General features: G+C 33.6%; 1 protein-coding gene across 4 annotated transcripts in view; it reads right to left on the minus strand.

The window, feature by feature from the left end:
• Positions 1 to 26022, minus strand: part of PTPRD (protein tyrosine phosphatase receptor type D) — a 604004-nt gene that overhangs the window by 95354 nt on the left and 482628 nt on the right. For all 4 annotated transcript variants that reach the window (XM_074197507.1, XM_074197506.1, XM_074197505.1 and 1 more), the window contains one exon: positions 2169 to 2292. In XM_074197507.1, the coding sequence (XP_074053608.1) occupies positions 2169 to 2292 (124 nt within the window). The remainder of the gene's footprint in view (positions 1 to 2168; positions 2293 to 26022) is intronic.

Consider the following 26022-nt stretch of genomic DNA (forward strand, 5'->3'; position numbering starts at 1 on the left):
GTATACAAAAATGAATGGTAGGTTGGAGTCAGATTGTAGAAGACCAAAATATACCCAAATTCACAATTCTATTGTCAGGACAAGAATTTTCTATATTATTCTGCAGGGGAAAAAAAATGGAGCAAATGAAAATGTCCTGGGGCAGTAAGGAGCAACTGAAAGTTTTTGAGCAGGGGAATAAAGAAAGAAAGTTACAATTTCAAAAAAGACTAGGTAAAAATGAATTCCATACTGAGGAGGCTTTTGAGGAGATTTCCAGTTCTATAATATATCTTTTAGAAATACATACTGTGAAGTTATTGCATTGGTAAACAACATAGATTTAAGAAAGGGGAAAAAATAAAATCTCTACAAATTTAAGGACAGGCAGGTTGAAAAGTTTAAACAGGAAAGCCCCCATGGATTAGATGGGAGAAACTTAGCTTAACAGTTGCTCAAGTAAAAAAAGAAATCAGGGTTTTAGTTGACTATAAGCTTCATGTGAATCATCAGTATAACACAACTACTTTAGTCATGAGTTTCATTGAGGGAAATCAAGAAAGCAAGATGAAGAAGACCTCAAGTATTTTCCAAGGCTCTTTGGAGTCTGAACAGAAGAAAATGGACAAGAATCCCCTAGTATGAAGTGGTTTGAATAGGATATGTTATACATTGATAGAAGTAAAATTCATACTAAAGAGATCAAAGGTTGTTTAAACTATTGACATATAAGAAGGGTCTGACAAAAAGAAGGTCTGATGAATCTATACTTAGTTGTCTCTCTTCGTGGTAAGAAAGACACTGAAAATATTGCATGTTTATATGATGGCAATTAGGAACCATTTCCCAAGAGGACAAAAAAAAGAGCTGGGAAAAGACAAGACAATGGAAGACATGAAAAGTATTTTAAATACCTTAAGACTATCTACTAGCACTGTCAATGAAGAAGCAGATTGTTTATATAATTTCCTATATGTGTTGTCTTGGCAGAAAAGTAGCTGGGGATTATTTGTGTGTTTGCTTCTCTTCCCAGGTGTCAAGAATCTCATGGCAATGCTTAGGGCTGCCTCTGATGCTAGGGCATCCATTTCATGTTATGGGCTGATTCTGAGATGATACAACCTTTCTGAGTTATGCCTTATCAAAGCAAGGGCATGTTTGAGAGCCCTTGGACTATATAAGAATTAGATTTATTGAAAGTACCTCAGATTATTGAAAACTATCATTGCAGTAATTGGAAAAATAAATAAATATTAGAAGAAAAAAGAAAGTTCCTTAAAAAAGAAAGAACTAATACCAAGGTGGAAATTACAAGAAACTAGAATTTAGCTAAATATGAGGCACAGCATTCTAACAAGGAAAGTTGGATAAGGAGGGAGAAGTTTGCCTTGTGACTTCTAAGTTCCATTTCTACTCTAAACTTCTATTCCTGGTATTATTATTAGGACTAGTTTTACTTAAAAAAAACATACTGGAAATAAAACAAAGGGCATGTTGAAAGTTCTAATTTGTCATAGTTAAGTTTTTATGAAAGCTATTAAAGGCAGATCACATAAGGCTGTATGAGTTGGCAGGAAAATGACAGATGTGTTTCAATGAGGACATATATCAAAATGAATCCTATTCTGCCCTTTAAAAATCCATCCTGAACCTACATGTAAAATATTAGGAGTCATTGTATACCACAAAAAAGACAGTGTTGTATAGGAGAGTACTGATTGAGGAGGCAGGAAACCTGGGTTCCAGTTCTAGCTCTGGCATAATCTAGCTGGATAACTTTGGATAAGTCATTTTCCCCTTTCTAGAAATTAACTTTTTTTTCCTCTATAAAATCAGAGTTGGACTAGATGATTTCTTAGTTGTCTCTTCCAAGCATTAGAATTCAATAATGTTATGATTCAAGCAAAGTTGGAAATCATCTGTAACAAAGCAACTTTTTCATTTTAGACCCATATGGAAAAGAATAGTTCTCTCTGTACAATAACTGAGAAGTGATCAGCCAGTATTTTTAGGGATGCCGCCAATAACAGGCAACTAAATCTGTTTTAGAAAGTTTTAAATGTTTGATGTAAGGGATCTACAGGAAGTTGTGACTTGAAACAATTAATGTTTATTAATTAAATATTCATCATAATTCATACAAATGTTTCAACTTATAGAAAGGATGTACATGCTCTGTGTTTTCTTACCTTCTATTGCTGATAAAAGAACCCGAGAATGGTCATATGCAATTACATTTGCATATCTATTCTTTGGTTTATTTACTTCCAGATTTGAATGCTCCCATGTGAACTGCTGACCAGGGTCAATTGACTTGAAAAGAAAAAGAGGTAACAAAAAAATTGAGAATCAATATTTGTATAACAATGCATTATGAGCATTTATTAAGAGGAGCAAACCACCACATTCATATACTGAAACCAGATTACATCAAGTTGATCCTTACTGCAAAGATGAAGATTAATATAGAATACAATACAAAATAGTTATGTGAATAATAGCAGTCATTTGTCCTCACAACAATTTTATGAGGTAACCATGATTGGTATAATTTCTGCATCCCCCCCTCCTTTAAACTATGAGCTCCTTGTTTTAAGTCCTCATGCTTAGCATAGTGCCTAGAACTTAATAAATATTGGACATTAAACTGTATCAATGAAGAGAATTCCCATATTGATGAAATCACAGGCACACAAGAGGATGAATTACTAGAATAAGTAACAGAGCTACTTGTTAAATTCAAACAATTGAAAGTCTGTGAGAAAGTCAGATCAAACTTTTACTTCAGTCAAAAGTTCATCTATGTACCCCAATGCCATTGAAGAGAATTTGGGGGGAAGGGGCAGATTTTTTTTCAGTTTTTAAAAATAGTGCCTGGTGGATTCACTATGGAGATTTTATCAGATGATATATGTAAGAATTTCCCAGGTTGGTCAGTCATAAATCCTAATATCAAAGTAACTGTTGATGGTCTTTACCCTTTATTTAAAGTTCACCTTCTATTATCACTATTTTTTTATTCCTATAACTCCTTAATCATCCACTGTTCATTTTACTTGAGAAGAAATGATTTGAAGAAAAAATATTGGTTTAAAATATTTGAATAGACACTCTATTTATTTAATCATGGTAATTCTTTTGGGAATGATTTCTGGTCTTGACTAGAAATCCTTAATTTTTAAACAGATTTTAAAATTTGTAGCTTCTGTTATAGTCAAATTAAAAGACTCTGAATTTCTAGTATAATCAAATAGTTATAATTCATTAATTTAACATTGATTTGTATGTATAATAATGAATATTAACTGCATATATCAATTAATAACATTTTATTAAGCCCCTACTTCAGGTACTGTACTAGGCACTAGAATTATAAAGTGAAAAAATGAAATGGCTCCTTCCATCTGGGAGCTTACATTTTCTCAGAAGAGTTGCCATGGATCTTTAAATACATACATATATATTTATATAATATGTAAAATATTGTTGTTGTTGCTTAGTCAATTTCAGTTATATCTGACTCTTCATGATTCCATTTGGGGTTTTCTTGGCAAAAATACTGGAATGATTTGCCATTTCCTTCTCTATTTCATTTTACAAATGAGGAAACTCAGGTCAACAAGGTTAAGTGACTTGCCCATCATCACAAAGCTAGTAAATATCTGAGATCAGATTTGAACTCAGGAAGATAAGTCTTTCTGAATCTAGACCTTACATACTATCTACTCTGGCACTTAGCTGCCTTATAAAATATAGGGGTGATAAATAAATAAATAAATATAATAATAAAATAAAATAAAAATATAAAAAATAAATAAATATTTATAAATAAAAAAAAATAAAAAAAATAAATAAAAAAAATAAATAAAATTTGGAACATTAGATTGAAGGACTAGGTGCTAACGATGGATGTGGTATTTGATCTAAACCTTGAAGGAAAACTGAGATTTTAAGAGACACAAAGCTTGCACAAAGAGGGAGATGATGGAGTTGGCAGAGAAAGACCAGCAAGATCAGTTTCTTTGAAGTACAGAGTATGTGAAGAGTAGTAAAATGGAAAATGCCAAGAAATATCGGTCAAGACCAGGTTGTGAAAGACTTTGAAATTCAAACAGAAAGATCTTCTTTTTAATCCTAGAGGAAATACAGAGTCTGTAGACTGTTGCAAAGTGTTTTAAAATCCAAAGAAATAAATTTGTATTTGATCCTAGGGCAATAGGGAACCAGAATTTAATAAGCAAAGGAGTTACATGATCAAACCTGTAATAGGATAAATAATTTTGGAAACTATATTGAGATTGGAGTAAAAAATGTGAAGCCTTGAGTCAAGGAGGCTAATCAAGCAGCAATTATAATCATAGTGGAGAGAATAATTATATTATCAATAATTTTATTGACATTAAGAATAATATGAAATTTTCTTATATTCTTTCATTCAAACATTTAAGTACTGACTGTATGTGGAGAGCCTTGTGCTAGGCATTGGGGAGACACAAAGTTTAATGAAGGTTCTACTATCAGTGGGACAATAAGATTTTTCTCATGGTTAAAGGCAATTTTCTTTTGGTATTGCAGTATCATGACTTTTAAAAAACTTTAAAAAAGTACACCTATAGGTTTCATGCACTTAATAGACAGAGGAATACAAAAGTGAAAGTTCACAATTGAATAGCTAAAAATTAATATATTAAGGTCATATACATGATCTTAATATATGTACATATATATAAAATATATAAAATTTGTGGAGAATATCAGGTTCTGTTTAGTAGTAGTAAGTGGAAAAAGGGGGAGGAAGGAGAAAGGAATATACATATATATTTATATATGAAGTACCTACAATGTTCAAGGCACTGCAATAAGTGCTTTACAAATATTATTTCATTAAATTTATTACTGACCTCAAATAGATTCTGAACATGGTACAATTATCAATAGCACCCAAATTCACAAGTACTATTTTGTAAACTCAAGCTGAGATTTCTGGGACAATATAAGTCTCTCCAAATTGTGCAGCTCCAATTGACTGTAGTTCTCTGCAGAGTACTGTACCATAACAGGTTCTAATGAATAACAAAATTAAGGCCATTTCTGGTTTCTTGGGAGGCTCATAGAGGGAAATCCTAATGAGATGACTTTCGAGAACTCGCAAGTTGTACGGTAAAGGTGAGAGTTAAGCTAGAGAAACTGCATTGTTAATAGTCACTAGTGTATCAACCTTTAATACTTAAAACTCATTAACTTGGGGCTTAGTCAGTAGGTATTGTGACCCTAAAATTATAGCTGTCACCAACCTTAGGCTCAACTAATGAATAATTCTTATACACACTATAGCTCTTGAGTGTCTTTGTTGGAAGATATTATTCTCTTTGAAAAACTTTCCTTTCATCTGAATAATGGTTCACCTACAGATGTGCAAAACAGTCTATATTAAATGAGAGTAATTAAACTACATCCAGGAATTCACAGATTTCTGTTAACTTTTCTCTGCCTCTGTTTATCTCACTTTTTCTCCCTTTGGATAAGATATCCATTATCTATACAGAGAAACGAGAAAAAGAAGAATGAAATTGTGGTTATGCCATAAAAATAGATTTATTTTTCAGTGTATTACAGAACAGCTCTGTAGAGTGAGGTCCCCTGGAAATAATGCATCAAGGGAAGAAATGTTTTTCACCCAGTCAACTGGGTAGAACTAAGCTAATAGGCACAAGTCATCTCAATGAAACAAACCAGAAAATGGTTATCCTTTATCTCTTCAACCCAAGTTATATCTCCTTCTACTCTATTACCTTGTGTCATACTGGAGCAAATCCTTTGAGATATCCTGTTAAAAAATGAGGAAGGCTTCACATATATGATGAAGCAGATGGAAGGCAGCCTACATTCATACCAGTTTCACAAAGAAAAAAACAAACACTGATTAAATGTTGAATTGTCTTGAGGTAATTCAGCACTAGTCCATCTGGATCTGTCTTTTGGGTTGAATCAGTGCTTTTCCTGTAGGTTTTAGATTCAGGCAAGCAATACGTAAGCCCAGAAGTTTAGTAAGGTTGGATAAACATTCTGGGCAGGCAAAATGTAATAATTATAATTTAAAACTTTATAAATAAAATGACAACAGACCTAAGCACATGTGGTCAAATCCCCATTATCTATGGCAATGAGGTAAATCAAGAGGCTTAATGAATGCCATCAACCATTTATCCTTCAAATCCTATTCATTAGTCTTTCATAGAGTAATGACAGTTGGCAGATCTTCATTGCATACCCTTTTCTGTTGATATCTGGGAAATGTGCAGCTGAGAGGTGCAACGGCCAACCACCAGAATAAGTAAAAGCTGAGGGTCTATGTGATACCTCATTTGGAAACACAGAAACTGGATCATTAGTCCTCAATCACTTTTTATTTCATTTTATTTTTTGCATTTCTTAAAATATAAATTTATTTATTTTTAAAACTACATGCAAACATTTTTGGTAAGATTTTGAGGTCCATATTTTTCTCCCTCCTTTTTTCTCTCTCTCCTCCCCTTGAGAGCAAGCAATCTGATATGGATTATATATGTATAACTAAGTTAAATATATTTCCATTTTAGTCATATTGTAAAAGAAGAATAAGAATGAAAGGGAAAAAATGAGAGTGGAAAAAATAAAGCATAAAATAAATTTTAAAAATGGAAAATAGTATGCTTTGGTCTGCTTTCAGATCCCATAGTTCTTTCTCTGGATTTAGATGATATTTTCTACCACAAGAACATTAGAATTTGTCTTTAATCTCAAGCATTTTTTAAATAATTCAAATGATATATAATATAATGGCAGACAACATATATTGACACTAATTCATCCCCTTTTATTTTTCTCTGGAATTTGAAAGGTGGTACCAAAAGAGGAAAAGTCAAAGAAAGAGAATGTTAGGAATGTCAAGGTCCTTAGAGATTATACAGCATCCTCTATCATTTTTGAATGTCCCTATATGAGCTCCACCAAGTCAGGGTCCATATCTTGGCTAAACATTTCCTTGCCTCTCTCAGTGCAGTACCCAGTCCTGAGAGCTCTGCATTCATTTGAGCAGAAACTTAATATGACTGGTGAATGGATAGAAACTAAGAATCAGAGGCTTTATTGTTTGAAAGTACTTCAGAGGTCATCTACTTCAACCCTCTTACTTTATAGATGAGAAAGCTGAGGTCCAAAAAGGTTCAACGACTTGTTGAAAGTCACACAGATTGTAGTGGAGAGGAAAATGGGCCAGAATGTAGGTGATACATTGTAAAAAAGGAATGGAGGTTTTGAAGGTCACGCTGAGAATGAAGAGTAAGTTTAGGAGAATTGAGGCAGAAATACAGATGGAAAGAGTGGAAATCATGATCATAAATGTGTCTTACTTAACTAGTAACAAAACAGTATCAACTCAATAGCATGTCCTCAATGGCATTTAGGAAAAGGCATCTTTCAAGAAGATATGATCAAGTACTTCATGCATTAAAGGAAAAGGCTCAAATGAATTCCTTCTAGTATCAGAGGAACTTAAACATTATATGTATTGTACCTAACCTGTAAGATTTTCTCATAGATCTTTCTAAGAATTATTGACCAGTTCACCAGAATATTCTGATGTAGTAGGTAGACTTATTGCAGTGGAATAGGCACTCTGAAAAATGTATAAATTGCATTTAACAAGAGAAAATGAGGCAGAGAATTGCCTAAGGAACATTAGTGAAAAGTCAGATCAAGGAATCAAACCTTTCCCGTTGCACTCGTTTTATTGTCTCACACTTAGCTTAACTATTCTCTCAGAACATAACATACAGGGGAAAGCAGATGGCATCAGAGTCAAGAGGACTATTTTCTGTGTACATAATTTGATTCCCAAACTTTGGAATGGCTATAAATTTGCCCTTAGAATCACAGTAAATGAACAAGACTGTATTGTTATAACTGCCAGGCCATTTTCAAAAAATCCACAGCCTTAATCATAGAGCAGAACCCTAGAAGAGTTCCCCAAGTCCCAGCTATTTTACTTCAGTGGCAGGGGGATCTTTACCACATATGACAACCGACTCACACCCACACTAACCACTTGAGTTTTTAACTTCCAGTGAAAGATTTTTTAGGACAAAATCCTCAAAAGATCAAAAATCACCAAAGAAAAACCACAAAAAGGACACATCCTTTTTTTGTTGTTTTTCATAACAGCAAACAAAGGCATCTAATTATATAGAAGAGATGGCCAAAATATGGGTAAAGATAACAAGCCTCTTCTTACAGCAATTGAAAATCCAATGATCTTGAACCAAGAGAAAGACTTTTATCTTTCTTTTCTCTTTTGTTTTTGACCACAGGTTATAAAAGTTCACTCTTTTCTTATATAATGCTTTGCTTTAAGAGCTAAGTTCAGGATCTTCTAAAAACCTAGAATAATAAGTTGGATTGAGGGGCTCTCTATTAGGTACTTAAAGCATGTTTTATTTTTAGGATATTAAAAAATCATTAACAGGAATTATTCTTCTAGCAAATCAATGTAGGGCAACTAAAAAATACCCATGCTTCATGCTTTGCAAGAGATATATCTTGTAAAATGTAGAATGTCAAGAAACTGGCAAGTACAAAGTGAAGTTTTGCTCAGTATAAAACAGTAGAAATGGAGGGTTAGTGTGGTATATGAAAAGAAAATATTCTCATGGAGGTAGAAGGTTAAGAATTCTAGTCCTTCCTGAGTCTACCATTAATAATAGAAAAAAATTTATTATTTTTATCATTATAATATCTTCAATTCGTATAGTACTTAAAAGTTAATAAATCACTTTCTTTACATAGTTCTATGAGGTAAATCTTTTTGCCCCTTTCTCCTATGTGGAAGGCACTTAAAGTGACTTGCTATGGTTGCAAGGCTAGTAAGATCTTCAGTATCCAATCAGTACTCCAAGTTCATTACACTTTCTACATGGTCAGTCAGGAAAACAATTTAATCATACTGAGTGGAAAGGGAGTGAATATAGACACAAAGGGCTAAATCTCAACCAAATTACATTTCTTAGTTCCAGAGAGCCTCAAAAAAATCTATGAACCACAAACTGTAGCTTGGAGACAGAATATGATATAAGAAAAAATTCTCTTCCTATCTCCATTTTCACATTTCCAACTGCCTATTGAACATCTTGAATTGGATGTCCAAAAGCACCTTTAAGTCAACCCTTACCCACAACACATATTCACCTTTCCCAACCCCATCCACTTCTTCCATTTCTCCCTCAACAATAAAGGGAGGCACTCAAGTTCATAAGTTGTCAACTCTACTTTTTACCAACCCCCCAAATCCAATCCAAAATATTGTAAAGTCTACCTCAGTAATATTTCTTACATATACATCATTATTTCCAATGACACAATCACAAATCTGCTCCAGGCCCTCATTAGCTCATGCCTAAACTATTGCAATAACATGTTGCTTGGACTCCCTTCCCTAAATCTATCTACAGTCAAGTCTATCTACCAATCAGCTTCAAACTGATCATTCTCAAGTGCAGGTCCAACTCAATTCTTTATTCAACAAACTACAGAGATTAGCTTACCTCTCTATTGTCTCCAGGACAAACTAAAATATCATTTCTTTGCCTTTTAAAAACCCTTCATTACCTAGTCCCCTCACACCTTTCTTTCCCCCATGTAAACTGCAATCCAGTGACATTGACTTGCTTGTTCATTGAACAGGATACTCTATCTTTTGACTCTGGCCATTTTCCCTGTTTACCCCTGATGCCTGGAATCCTCTACCTCATGATCTCTGCCTCCTGGATTTTCTGGCTTTTTTCAAGTCCAAGGCAAGCCTTTCCTGATCTTCCTTCATGCTAGTGCCTTCAATGTATTCATTTGTATATCATGTTTTATATAATTATTTACATATTATCTACCATTAAACTGAGAGAAAAGACTTTTTTTTTCTTTCTGGCCTTTATTTTTTTGTATATCCAGTATTTCTTAGCACAGTGCCTGGCCTAAAGCAGACTATTAATAATGTTGACTTGGATATGGGATCAGAAGATCTTGGTTCAAATCCTATTTGCTTTATGATGTAGACACATGAGTTTTCTTGACCTCAATTTCCTCATCTGTAAAAATGGGTTCCTACTATGCCACTTGCAGCTAAACAAACTTTAGAAAATCATTTGCCTCCTCTGGGTCTCTGTTTCCTTATCTATGCAATACAAGGGGAGGTTGTCCTGGTCAATATCCTTTTTACTTCTAATATTCTATGACTTTACAAATTAATTGCATAAACTTGATTTCTACACCCTTCCCAAACCACAATTTCAGGTCATTTTTTTGGGGGGGGAATTTTGTTATAGATTGAATGATTTAGATCTAATGAAAGGTTAATATTTATGAATTTGTCAATACAGAGTACAATCTCAGAAGACATTAAGAAAGGTACTAAAGGCCCCATAAAGCTCTCCCACCAAATGGACAGGATTTATTTGAATAGAAGGCAACTTGGGAAAAAGACTATTAAGACAGGATCCCCTCATTGCCAATCTCTCATACTGATATGGCTTCCATACTTTCCTGATAATTCAACCACATGGAGAAATAGAGAACCACTCTTCTATCCAATGGTCTCTTCATTTATCATTGTCTTTGACTTTTCTGAAAAGACTAACATTGCTGATTATTTCACTTTCTCTTGTCTACTTTTTATTACTATTGATAGTTTCTTTTGATTGATGCACGAAATTGATGTATTGATACAGGAAACCAGAAATTAGGACCTCCCTAAATGGAAGATTGACTTCTGGGTTTTCCTTACAAGGTAGAGGCATAAAAAGAGCTTCCAAAATTGTTTTATTATGTAATGTTCAAAGGAAATAAGAGGCAGAGTTCCATGGGAAACTTGATCATTTTTCCTTATACTGATTCTAGTGAGAACAAAAAAGACATCACAGTAAAGCTAATTTCACCCTATAAACTGATATCTATTTAGAAAGCAAGGAAACTGAGATTCTATGAAGAATTTAAAATCCTCCAAGCTATATACTTTGATACTCAGTGACTTCAGTGTGAAAGTAGGTACTGAGAAAGATGTCAAAAATAACGTAAAAATTTCATGAAAAATTTCATTAACAAGGTGAAATGGTTTTAGAATACTCAGAAGTAGAGCTATTAAATGAAAATTTTAAAATAAACATAACTTCAATACTACATCAATAAGATGCATTTGGTTTCCATGATAAACTATTAGTTGGACTGGTCAAATACCTATTGGTTGATGCCACAAGTAAAAACATCAGCCCTACTTTTTCTTCAAGAGTAGAGGTAGAAAGTGTTTAAATGGCATTAAATGACACCATAAAACATGTGAAATGATTATATTTCAACAGATAACAAGCTAAAGAATCACAAAATCTAATTATATTAAAATAAGACTTTCTCAGCTATTAATTTGATGCAAGCTTTTAAAAATTCTTACTTTTTTTTGTGAACCATAAGAATATCTTACATCTGATTTCATGAAATCATGGCATGGGGATGTCCCTGAGTTTTCAGTGGAATATGAACTCTGACAGGCTCTGCCAAGCTGAATGTATTTCCATTGTGGAGCCAAAGATGAACAGCAAAAGCAGCAAGTGAGGAGAGGTTCCTGAAACTTCTGACTAGATCAGCTCTTAAAGACTATGCTTCAGAAGGGATGTGATCTGAATTGGGGATGAGAGTACTGATATTGATAAAATTATATATTAATGAATATTGCTATTATTAAAGTAAGAAGTATTCGGATATTAGTAAAACAATTTCACATGTAACATTCTGATGAAAAGATATAAAAGTGCAAATAACACAATAATTCTCAAACTTAAACTAATAAAAGTAAAGTAATTTTGAATTGATATATGGTGAATCAGCAAAAACAAACTATGCCCTGAGAGTAAATTGCCTAACCAGGTGAGATGAATTAATTCTCTCAGGGAGCCTTTTGGCAAATAATTTGCTCTAAATTATACCTAAGAGAGAGTTAATTTGTATCATGCAGTTTACAATTTACTTCCAGAGAGTAATTTACTTTTATTTACCATGGATTTAGTACAATAGGATGAAAAATATTTCATTCCATTTAAGTTTAATGAGTAGCTATGATTTTATCTCCAAAATTATGGTAAATTATTTTTCAACTTTTATTGACAAGATGTTAGTTTTAGGGAATGAAACCATTCAAATAAGAGTTCAAGAAAGAGAATATCTGTTAAAAGGATAACAATGAAAATGTCAAGGCTTTCAAAACCATTTGGAAGTTTCCTTAATTTAATAAAATATATAATTTATAGACAGTGGAACCTACAAGGTTTGGTTTTTGAGACAGCATATTACAAGGTCTTTCTTTACTTTTACATATTTTCCAATCTTTTTGAATACTTCATCGTTGCTTTTATCATTTTTATAGTCTTTACATGCTCCCAAATTTGAAACTCTCCCAAGATTATGCCCCTGACCTTTGTCTCTTCTCCATCTATGTTCATAAGTATTTCTATGTTTTCAGTTATTACCTCTAAGCACATGACTCAAAAATCTTTCCCTCGTACTGAGTTTCAACTGCCTACTGAGCATATTATCAGCTATGCCATGTACAACTTAATAAATATCCAAAACAGAACAATTAATCTATGAAAAACCTACCTCTCTTCTGTAATTCCTTATTTCTGGTGGTGCTGTCCCTACCCTTTTAGGACTGGTATCACAGAAATCACTGACTCTGGTTTTCCTCTCTCCCTTTACCAAAGACCATGGTATCTCAATATTTTAGAGTTTTGATGATCTTAATAGCCAGCTTTTTGGTAGTGGTGTTGTTATCCACTTATTTCTATCATGTCCAATTCTTTGTGACCCCATTTGGGATTTTGTTGGCAAAGATACTGGAATTATTTGCCATTTTTTTTCCTCCAGTTCATTTTACAGATGAAAAAACTGGGACAAACAAGAGTAAGTGACTTGTCTAGGGTTACAAAGGTAATAAACATCTGAGGTCACATTTGAACTCAGGTTTTCCTTATTCTAGGTCTAGAACTCCCTTTATGCTATTGAAATGTCTAATAGCCAGAACCTTCTTTACATCATACCTACCAATGATTAACATGCTTTTGTGTGAAGCTGTCCATTTGACTTTTATACAGATATCTTAAAACTCATTTAAGACTTTAGGAACACTGAGTATACATAGCTCTTGCTGTGGAAAGCTTTTTGGCCTATTAATTCTAAACTTGCTTCTTTGAAATTCCCCAAAATTGCTTTCTGATGCCAAAAGGAACACATTAAATTATTTTCCCTACACGATTGCCCTTCAAATATTCTAAGACAGTAATAATATCCCTTTCTCTTCATTCTCATTCAAAATCTGTAGTTCCTTAAACCATTGTATGAGTTTGTATGAATTTGAGTTCTTTCATCATCTTGGTTGACTTCTAGTAAAAATTATCTAGCTTATCAATGTCTATCTAAAATGTAATACCCAAATATATAAAAATGCATATGAAGTCTGACTAGGTCAGAGTTCAGTGTGATCATCACCTTTATAACTGGAGATTGTTTCATTTAAAACAGACTGAGGTCACATTAGCTTTTTTGACTGTATTATGATTGTAAACCACTAGAACCCCCTGTTAATTTTCAGACAAATTTTGTTTAATTATGTCTCATTTTTCATATATATAATATACATTTCATTTTTTGAAAGTATAAGATTATACATTTTGTCATTATTTTATTTCATTTTATTAGGATTAACCCAATGTTTCTCCTGGTCAATATATTTTCAGATCCTAATTCCATCATTTATCCTTCTGTGTCATCATTAAATTTGAAAAAGATGGCATCTATGCCTTTAATAAAATAAATTTATAGAATTTTATAAAATTTCCTCATCTATAGGTTTAATAATAATGTTTAAAAATAAGTTACATTTGTCTGTCATGACCTATTCTTTTTTTTAATTTTTTAATTTATTTAAGGCAATGGGGGGGGCAGTTAAGTGACTTGCCCAAGGTCATACAGGCAGCTATTAAGTGTCAGAGGCCAAATTTGAATTCAGGTCCTCCTGACTCCAGGGCTAGTGTTCTGTCCACTGCACCACCTAGCTACCCTGTCATGGCCTATTCTTGATGAAAGAATGTTGACTTTTTGTGATCAATATTTTTTAGATGCTCCTTAATCAGTTCTTTAATGATAAATACTAAAGCATTTTCAGGAATAAATAACTCTAAGTCATCTGACTTTTATTCCTTTCCTCTAGTATCAATTGTTCCTTTTCTTTCTTTCCAATCCCATTTAAAGAACTTTCTTTTAAAATTTTTATTACTCTTTCCATCCACTATAGTAAAAGATTCCTACTGTTCTTCCTCTGATCTCTCCCTTTTCTTATCCATTCATGCCACTGCAAAGGACTTTGAATAGCTATAATTATTGCATTCACCTGAATCAAGCAAGAACATCTAGTCTCTACTTACATTGCTGCCACCCTTTAGATCCTCATCACCTCCCCCAGCTAAAAGTGATCCTTTCCCTCCTCATCTCACTAATATCACTCTCTTTCTCCTTTCCTATACTAATTTGTATTATCCAAATTGTGAATATATTTCTCCCAGTTAGCAAGACTATAAACTCATCAGGTGCAAATAATGAATCATTTCTCCCTATCTTTACATACTTAGCATCTAGAATAATAAAACTACATTCATTAGCTCATGATTGCTTGTTGAATTGTTTAATAATAATCTTTCATTTACATTTAAAGTAGACTCGGACTTCCTGGTTAAACACAATAATGAAAGACATGAAATTCTTAGAATTTATATTTTCAAGGAAAAGAGAACAAATGTAAATTGGAAAAATGTAAAATTTCAAGTTAGTCTGGGAAATAATGTTGCTTCATGGAAAACCACTTTGGATTTCAATCATGAATTATCTAGAAAAATAATTGTATTCAGAAATTTGGGGAACAAATATATATATTGTGAATTTTGTAAAAAGAATATAATGTATAAGTGAATTAAAGTCAGCTGAGTTCATATACAATAAATTGTAGAAAAGATGACTCTTGGTCCCCAATCATTTGGAAAGTGCCATATTTATTAATTAGAAAGAAGCTGCATTTCTACTTAGAGGGTATAGCAACAAAGGAGGTAACAGATAAAAAAAATCATGAGTAAGTACTGTGTTATGAAAAAGGTACTGGCTTTGATGACTGAAATCTTGGATTTCAATACTGCTATATCATTACAATCATGGTGGCTTTGGTGGGTCACTAAACTTAGATTCAATATCCTTCCTTAAAAATGATCTTGAGAACTCTGACTCCCAGGATCTAAGAATTTAACCTTGATGGGCCATCCAATTGAATAAATGTACCTAAAACAAGATTTAGATCATAGAATTAACCAGGTATCTGACTTAGTCCTTCACTTCATTTTGCAAACATAGCTATATTTTATCATTATTAGCATAGATAAAAAGATATTCAAGATAGAGTTGTCTTATGGATTTAAGGATACTCTGTTCAGCTTGAGAAAAAGGCAAATGGGTTAGATGAAGTACATTTGCTAGCATGACCAGACTGGGTGAAACAAAGCATGAAGAAGAGGCAATTACCTATATAATTTAGAGTAATTGGGACAAAACTAGAACAAAATTTTAAAAAGTCATGAGCCCTGAAATCAAGATATGATGTCTTAAAAGATTTGATTTTTTAATATTCTTTATGTTATATCTTACACCATTGTTAGAATGAAAAATTCCATAACCACACATTAAAAAAAACCAAATCTTCAAATTATTTGGGGTTCAAAGAGTAGACAAAAGCATGAATACATCTCTTCAAAAAAATTAAACTGTGAAATAATAAAAACTAACATTTCTATAGCACTTTAAGAATTTGCCAAGTTCTTTGCACTTATATAAGGTTGGCTATAAGTAGCCTAGTGTAATTCAATTCAATTTAATTCAACCCAACAAACTATTACAAAATGCTTACTAGGTAAAAGAAACTGAGCTCAGTGAGGTGTTAGGTGCAGACAAAAATTATGCAATCTCTGTTCTCTGGGAGTAAATTTACGTTCTACTGAGAGGATACATAACATGTGCATAAGTATGTAAATACAAGATGGCGAGAACTAACAACTGGAAACACCTGGGGAAGGATTTATTTAGAAAGTAGCATCTGAGCTGAATCTCAAAGTTTATTGAAAAGTCCAGGAGATGCTTGTGATGGGCCAGTGCATTCCAGGCATAGGGAACAACAGCAGAAAAGTCAAAGACACAGAAAATACAATGTTGAGTTTAAGGCAAAAGCAGTAGGTCAATTTGGTTAGAACAAAGAGTACTGAGAAAGAAATAACATATTATACAGGAGTTTTTGTTTATCCTTTTGAAGGGCAATTTATATGCAAATAAAGTCTTGGATATAATATAATAACTGGTTAGAAAATAATTTTTAAAAAGGATTCTTATCTGAGCATTTATAATCTGAATCCCTGCATTGCTGATATTTCATTTTGCCTTGGTACCTTTGATTTTGTTGGTGTAGGGAAATTTTGCTAAGGAAATAGTCTACCAGTAAAGATGAGCACTTACTATGCATTTATAGCATTATAGAATTTTATTGGGACAGTGACTTGATCCTGTTTACCTATTCTTCCTGACTCCAAGGCTGGCTCTCTATCCATTAATATAAAGCAGCTAGGTAATAAAGTAAAAGGGTTCCTGTCAGGAAAATGAGCTCAAATCCAGTCTCAGATATTTACTAGGTGTGTGACCCTGGACAAGTCACTGTCTGCTCTGTCTGCCTCAGTGCCTCATTAGCAAAAATGAAGATAATAATTGCACAGACAATATATAGCATAATAAATAATAGCATAACAGTCTGTGTTGTTGTGTGGATCAAATGAGATGCTTTTAAAATTTAAAGTACTATATAAATGCAAGTAGTTATAATTATTAACAACAATGATAGTCATAGGTTCTGTCTTTTACAACAATAGTAGAAAGGTTTTAATACTAAAAATTCTTAATAGTGCCTTAAGCAGTTAATAAGTATAAAGAACATAATGAGTAATATAGTTAATTTAGGGGGTTCACAAGACATGTTTCTTGTCAAAAAGAGTTCAGAGAACAACAACAGCAAAAATCATTGGAAAACACTGAACTAAACCATGATACTATTTTACAAGGTTGCATTTACTGCTATACAGAAGTTATCATGAGAGAAACATCAATTAACTGACCATTTCTAAAATTAGTCCTCACTCACACTTCCTTCCCCACTCTAGCACTAGTAGCTGTCCTTACCCATTACCTTGAAGGGGTCATTCACTTTTGTCGGTAGCAGATGCTTCCAAAGAAAGTGATTCAGTACCAAAGAATTATGAGTTCTTTGGGGAAACTAATAAATCACTTTTACATTTTTTTATTTGTAGTAATCATCCTCTTTATGATCACATTGCCAAAGTAAAACATGAAATGAAAAATGCCACATTGGTCTGTTATTTAACTTGTCAGGGGAAAAATTTTTACCAAAAAAAATAAACATTTGATTGATTTTTCATTCTAAACCATAGTGCACTGTTGCAGTGCAGTGTTCTTAAGACTGAAAGTGCAAAATGAACCTATTTCCATAATTTTTAATTGCATTTTTCAAGATAAAATTCTGATCAAATGTTTTGTTCCATTATTTGAACCCTATTTTAAATAGTTTCACTTAAATAACCTTATTCCAGTAATTATCATTGGATAATGAGGAGCTCCTGTACATTGTATTGACCAGAGGCATCACATAAAAGGAGAAAGATGCTTGATAAGTTTCTATTTTTCTATGTAATGCCCAAGTATACTAGCAGTATTTTGTCACAGAAAACTGAAATATTTCTCTTTTGAGATTTAATGATACAGGATTAAACAGTGACTTCTTTTCATTTTTTTCAAATGTGTATGGTATTAGTGAGACAATGTATATTTTTGGACAAAATCTTATGTAATAAGTAAATATATATGTAAAGTAATATATTTCAACCTCCATCTACCTATAAGATGGCTGTGGGAAAAGAACTTCTTGGTAAACTTTATTGTATTGTATAACTATTAGCCATCAATATCACCAACAAATATAATCACAAATATCAATGAAATAATTATAAAATTAATCATACTCGTTCATCCTTGTGATTAAATAAATTCATCTCTCCAGGTCCTCTAAAGAAGAGTTTTCCTCACATTCTTTATTCCATCAATTTGTCTATTCATTAGCAATTATTAAGCACTTTCTCCATGTAGAGCACTGTGCAAAAGAAGTTACAAATAAACCAGTGCTCCAGTTTTCACTGATCTTAAAGTCTAGAAAGCAGGTAAGAGGTTAACTCTTTTTCAGTTGACCCTTGGAGATGTATAACGAATTTTTAATAGCTAGTTTCCATCTATTGCCTGCCTTTAAGAGTGGGGGGTAAACTATTTTCTAAAAAATATTATTGGAGATATAACAAATGAATCTTTTCTTTGCATGCCCTTTCAAAACAGTGCAGGGATATTCAGATAGATAAAACATTTTTAAAAAATGTATATTTATATAAAGTACAAATTTAACTAGGGTATACTTGTTTGATTTGTAACATTAAAACTATATAGCACTAGAATAGAACTGAATGCCAGTTGTTTTTGTCATTCACTGTCTTGTTAAATTTTCAGCACACAATCAACACCACATCATTTTTTACACCCACCCAATACTTAATGATAGAAAGCAAACCACTTTCTACAAAGCTAGACAACACATTTCTCATCAATTCCAAGTGAATGGGACCTTAACTGTAATCTTCACTCTATTTCACTCAACTGAATTAGGAACAAAGAGACCAACCAACAAACAATAAACACCGTGAAGAAATAAGGAGAAGGCTGATGTTCACTTTCTTGGAACTGAATAGCCATAATGGAACAAAGGGTATTCTAGTATTGGCAGACAAATCTCAGAAGTGGGATTGACCAATAACTCATGAATAACAAGAAGTCTGCACTAACAGTTTTAATGAGTGTTCTAATGGTTTAATGGATGGCAATTTAATAGGATTTCAAGTAGAATCCTTCTGAAAGCTTGTCCTCAATAAATCTGTCATTGACAAAGACCTGAAGTTCTTCACAGAATGGCTATAATATGGGGGCTTTATACCCACAAAAATTAAGGCAGTTGTAATACTGTTATTACTCTCCCTGCTGCAACTAATCTTCTAACTATTGTGACACAGATGGCTAACAGCTCAAAGTGGGGTATTACTCCCGAAAGACTAGCCCATGTTTACCATGAGGTAATATTAGTTCATCAAAGTGTTCATGGCATCTGTCTATTGTAAAGCTCGAATTAATACCATATTAAGTTGGGACAACAAAGATTGAAATAATATTCGTATATCAGCTCAAAAGACAGGTGACTACAATAAGCAAAACCCAGAATCCTTCTCCATCATTTCTCATCCAACTACTATATCATTTATTGTCTGTTTTGCTGCTCATTTGATGTTTATTATTTGCTAATTTTTGTTTGGCTGTCTTTTTCCAATTGTGTTCTATTTTTGAACTCTGCTGTAAGCTGCATGCCCACTTCCCCAGAGCCTAGATCAATCACTCGATGTCTGAAAAACTAGAAGCCACTAAATGACAGCCATCACCCCAAGTTCAGGCTGTGGTCATTACTCTTCACACTTTAATGTCTCTCCTTTAAGACTGAAACACATCAAACAAGGAAAGAGAACTGCATTTGTAGTCATAGGACCTGAATTCAAGTCTCTGTTTCTTTCTTTATTATTTCAATGCCTTTGGTAAGAAATTTAATTCATAGTTCACCTCCACCTCCCAGTTCTATGGCATGATCCTATGATTTCATTTACTCTTAAGGCTTTTGTTACTCTCTTGTAGCCTTAGCACTCCCTCTGGGTTTCTGTTACTTCATCTGTAACATGAAGGGGTTGCAAGTAAGGTCATGTTCACCTCCAAATCCTATGGCACTATGGAGATAAAAACAAAGCTCTCTAGCTCTGTTCCATCCTTGCTGGATATTTGCACTTAAGATGTCATGTGATTGCTTTCAAATTTAACATTCAATAGCAGCTACTGTTCCTTGATCACATCTCAACAAGTCATATAAATCTGGGCAAGTCATTTTTTACCCTTTTAGGCTAGAGCATCTTCATGCATAAAGTGAGATTGTTGGTTTAAATATTCTCTATGGTCATGGGTTCAAATCTTATCTATGAAGCTTATTCTATGTGCAGACTTAAGCAGGTTACAACTTCCCAGGACTTCAATTTCCTCATCTGCAAAATGCCTGTTGGGTTAGATGGTCTCTAAGGTGTATTCCAGTTCTAGGTCTATGATCCCATAACCTTCTCCAGCTTTAACACTTTGTAGTTTTAAAATTGAATTCAAACTCTCATTTATTCATGTTTAGACCACTGTGGTTTTGTCGTTGTTGTTTAGTCATTTTTATTTATGTCTGACTTTTCATTTCCCCTTTCAGGCTTTTCTAGGCAAAGAGACTGGAGTGTTTTGCCATTTTCTTCTCCAGTTCATTTTAGATGAAGAAACTGAGACAAAAAGAGTTGCTCAGGGTTACATCTGAGATCATGTATAAATTCAGATATTTTTGACTCCTGGTTCAGTCCCCTATATTCTATGCTACCTGTGTCCAATGACTATTGTAGTACCTTCTCAAATTGTCTCCCTGCCGGCAGTGCATGATTCCTTACATCCATACTACATGGCAGGGAAAATTGAGCTTTCAGAATATCGCTCATCACTTATTTATAGATTGTCTAGCACTTTATGTTAATATCCAGGACATTCTACAATCTGATTCCAATTTTACTATTCCCCTACTAAATGAAATCTGTACCAATCAACTGGCTTACTATTCCTCCAATATACTTCACATTTTCTAGCTTTTGCACAGTTAATGTAGCTGATGCCATTCTCACCACCACCTTAAATCTCTCCCACATCAAATTAATGTCATTTTTTTCCTCTCTGTTTATTCATATCCATTGATTTTTTGAAACCTAACTCATGATTCACCTGCACAACATGAGTCCTTCCTTGTGTACCTCAGATAGAAATGCCTTCTCCCTCTGGACTCTAACAACACTTTTTTTTTTTCATTTCTAGCAGGTAGTACTTAGTTATATGATACTTTTCAGTTTGACCAGGTGTCTTGGTGGCTGGGTGACTCAATGGTACAGCTCCAGAGTTCAAGTCTGGAAGTCAAGAAGACTTTTTTCTCTGACTTTAAATCTGGCCTCAGACACCCAGCTGTAAGATGATGGGTAAGTCATTGAACTCTAGTGGCCTCAGTTTCCTTAACTGTAAAATGGATTGATGAAAGGGATGATAAGTCACTCCAGTATTTTTGCCAAGAAGATCCCGCAAATGGAGTCACCAAGAGTCAGACATGTCTGAAAATGACTAAATAAAAACTTTTCAGTTTCTTTTGCTCTTTGGAACTCATATTTGAATCTTGTTCTTCATTTTAACTTTCTATCTGTATTTGTGCTAATAATTAGCTTTTTGAGAGTCAGGATAGGGTCTTGTATCTCTCTATATCCCCTATAATCCCTAATATAAAACCTTGAAGGATAAGTGCATAGAACATATTTACTGCTCTTTAACTTCTTTAGATTTTTTGTCTCATTTTTTCCCTGAAAATGCTTTCAGAGAAAAGAAGTTTATTATGGAATCCTAGAATTTTGTAACTAGAAAGAAGTTTGGGGATCATCTAGCCCAACCTTGTCATTTTCTATGAGGACTCAGCTTTTTTCTTTCATTTTTAACTGTTTTACTCAGTGAAGCGTGCAGATGGCTCTTAGCATCAGTCTACAAAATAACTGAACTTGTGTACAGCCTGGCTGATCCATTTATTTAGCTCTTCTTCCTGATCAATACTGATCGCTGAGATAAATTGACTGCTCACTGATCTGTATCGATTATCAAGGCTGTTGAAAATAATGGATGGATCATGCTACTCATTCATTCTGCATAAATAGAAAAGCTCTTAGAGTACTTTATAGAAGAATAAAAGAATTCACTACCAAGACTTCATTGGGGAAAAATTGGATAAGACACAACTCAGAAACTTCTTTTCCATCTAGTGAAGACATTTTAAGAATTACAGGCAATATAATTTCAATGATCAAAACTAAAATATCAATTCAATAAATTTTTTCCAATAAAAGGATTAAAATTTTGAGAAAAGCACAATTTATTATAGGAGGCATCTAAATGGCTCAATGGATAGAGTCCTAGGCCTGAAGACAAGAAGATCTGAGTTCAAATCCAGACTCAGACACTTACTAGCTTTGTGACCCTGAGCATGTCTTTTAGACTCTACCTTAATCCATTGTCAAAGGAAATAGCCAAACACTCCAGTATTTTTGCAAATACCCCCCCCCATCAGACAAGACTGAACAACCAAGAAAAACAAAGCAAGTTATTGTCTTTCATTAGGTTATTTAAAACACTTACCTAGAAGTCAGACAGCAGAGATTAGCCAAGGATATATCCAGCTAATTAATTATATTGGCTGGCAAAACGTTGGGAACTCCCCTTCCCCACAGAGGGTTAAAAGCAATGTCAAGGTGGACAATGAGAAAGATGCAAATAGTCACTTATTACAGTGGGCTTGATCCTATATTACCACTGAAAGGCAGTGCGCTGAGAATAATACTTTTAAGAATGGTCTAGACATAATACATCACATTGGGTTTCAACTTTTTAAGCTTGACTCATTTCCTGAATATTCAAAAATTAGGCAGATCATAGCTACCATTCAATCAGAGATTTTAACCAAATTTCAGGCAAGATTCCATATTCCATTCAGTGGGTGAAAAAAACAGAATATGAAACCTGGGAATCCTAGCAAAAAAATCCAGTGGCTAAAGGGATCCACCCTAAAGTTTGTCAAACTGGAAAAGTAGAAGCGCACAATTGATTATTTTCTAAAAGACTAAGTTCCATTAAAAAAGCTTTGGAAAACCTTTCCCTTCCAATTTTTGCCTCCATGGTACTAATATTTCCTTTGTTCTTGAGGATATTTTAAAGTCATTAACAGCTTTGTTTTCAGAGTTCATCTGTTTATTCTCTACTAAAATTATAATCCTTGTTCTGTGACATCACCATTGTTTGCAGTGAAAACGATTATATATCAAAAAACAATTATGGCTCTTTTCAAGAGGAAATGAGTAACAAAAGAAGATAAAGACTTAAAAGCAAAGATGTTTTCATGCAAATATTTTTACGATGAAAACAGAAGTATTGAAAATACTAATTTTCATGCATTTTCTTGAAAAATGTCTAGATCTGAGGGAGGAAGAAATTGATCATTTATTTATGGATTGACTCAAAGACGTACCCTATAATGATAATAAGAGAGAAGAAAAACTCGAGATTCAGACACCATCCATCCTCTTATTGTCTATTTGATCTTGACCAAATAATTTGTCTTTAATTCTCAACTGCTCCATCAATAGGATGAGAAGGCTAATATAATATGATATATAATATTGTACTATATAATATAATAAATATTATCTAACATAATATTTAAGGTCTTTTTCTATATCTAAATGTATATTCCTATGATCTCTTTCTCTCTGACCCTCCTGTCCCTGTGTTAATATGAAAAGAGGAAAATGGGCTATCATCAATCCTTGCCCCTGAGGGTTATAATTCATGTCTTCATCAACAAATATACATAAGATGCTCTTTGTCAGACTTGGATATGATTACTGGTTACCCAAGGGAAGCATAGCATAACCAGCTCAATGGTAAATGCTCTTCCTAAGATGCACTGTGAGGAGGCTGCTATTATCATGCTTCCACTACCACCATAGGAACTTGAATGGATTCCTATGAATAAAGGTTAATGTAATGCCTCTGTCAAGCACTCAATTATAGGTTGACAGCTGGGGAGTGGGCAGTAAAGAGTTAGAAGAAAAAATCTTGAATCTGGGGGCAATACCTGAGTCTGAATCTCAGGGGATATTTCCTTAAAAATCCTAATTTTCCAGTTCTTTAATTTACTCATATTCCCATAATTCCCAGCATTTTGTCCCAGCTTCACACAGAAGATGGTTGTATCTCTTTTGTTGCTATCACTAACAGTTTGTTCCATTTGCATGCTAAAGATGGTTTTATCCAAACAATTTTTTATCATTAAATCTGTCCTTCTGTGATATGACCCTTTGCACCGTTCTTTGTTCTCATGGTGACTTCTAATGTTTTCGCCTCCTTATTTCTTTCCTAAAGCCATCATCTTTGCAATGCTTACCTCTCCTTTCTTTATCTTGAAAACTTGGTGAACCAGTTCAAATATACACTGTACCCTACAATTAAGTAACTTGTCCATTATCTTATCACTAATCATGCTTTGCCAAACCCAAACTTGGATTGTATCTATCATTTGGTTCATTGCTTTTATTGAGAAGGGCTAATAATTGAAATTTGAGAAATCATGAAATCATATTGACTGGGTCCTCTACAGATTAATGTTACATGATTTCATTTGGGAATTTACTGCAGCAAACTAATTTTTATATGACCTAATCCATATATTATTCCACTCACCACAGTGGTTTCTCCAAACCTTTTAAATCCCTTCTATTGGACATCTTGAATTGGCTAACTTGGAGACATCTCAAACTGCATATGTCATATGTCTTTTGCTCCTCTATAATATCCTGTGTTCTAAAGTTTGCCATTTGTCAAGGATATGATTATTTTCCTAGTCACTTAAGCTTACAACTTCAGAGTTATATTAGTTGTCTAATTTATAATCATTCCACATACCCAATCTGTCCCTAAGTTGTAAAGTTTCTATCTTCACGTCTTCCAGAATTCCTCTTGGGGGCAGCTAGGTGGAGCAGTAGATAGAGCACCGGCCCTGAAGTCAGGAAGACCAGAGTTCAAATTTGCACTCAGACACTCAATAATTGCCAGCTGTGTGACCTTGGGCTAGTCACTTAACCTCACTGCCTTGCAAAGAAAAAAAAGAACTCCTCTCCACTCACAAAGCCCCACTCTCTTAGTTAAGGAGTTTTTCTCATAGTTCATTAAGAAAAAAAAATGGAGATCATTTGCCTAGTATTTTCTCTTTTCTCCCATCCTATTCATTTGACATCATTTAGCTGTACTCTCATCACTATCTTATGCTTTACCCAAAATCATATGAAGAGATGGCCCTTCTCCTTGCCAATATTGACTTTTTACATACACCCCTTCATCCCATTTAATCTTTCCAGTTGATTACCAATAATATCATAAAAACTCATGAATATTCAATCTCTCCCAATCTACTAGTTACTTTCTTCCTACCTGCATCCATGACCACATCTTCCCTGTTCTTAAAAAAAGAATAAAACAAAAACCTTCAATTGATTCCATAATAACCCTAGCTATTTGGGTCGTCTATGGTTAAATATCTTGAAAAAAGTCATCTATACTAGATGCCTTCACTTCCCCTCTTCTCATTCACTTCTTTTTTTGTTTGTTTGTTTTTTACAAGGCAATGGGGTTAAGTGACTTGCCTAAGGTCACACAGCTAGGTAATTCTCACTCACTTCTAAGCCCTCTGCAATCAATGCCAAATCTAAATGTTTTTTTGACTTTCTCATCTTTAACTTTTCTGCAATCTTGGATACTACTTATCACAATATATTTACCTACCAGTATGACTATTTCTCTGACTTTTTTTTCTGAATCTTTAGCTAGGAAATGGCCACTAAATATAGGTGTCCTAACATGACTTTGTCCTCCACCCTTGTTCTTTTCTAATTGTCACATTGGTGATCTCATCAGTTCCCATTAGTTTATGCAATTTCTCTCTCTCTCTCTCCATATATACATATATACATACATATATTTATCTGACCTTAATCTTACGTGTTTCAGTGATTAAAGCCTAGAGTGAGGAAGACTCATCTTTCTGAGTTCAAATCTAGCCTCAGATATTTACTCACTGTGTGACCC

This window comes from Macrotis lagotis, chromosome 8 (assembly GCF_037893015.1).
Source record: "Macrotis lagotis isolate mMagLag1 chromosome 8, bilby.v1.9.chrom.fasta, whole genome shotgun sequence".
NCBI classification, from domain to species: domain Eukaryota; kingdom Metazoa; phylum Chordata; class Mammalia; order Peramelemorphia; family Peramelidae; genus Macrotis; species Macrotis lagotis.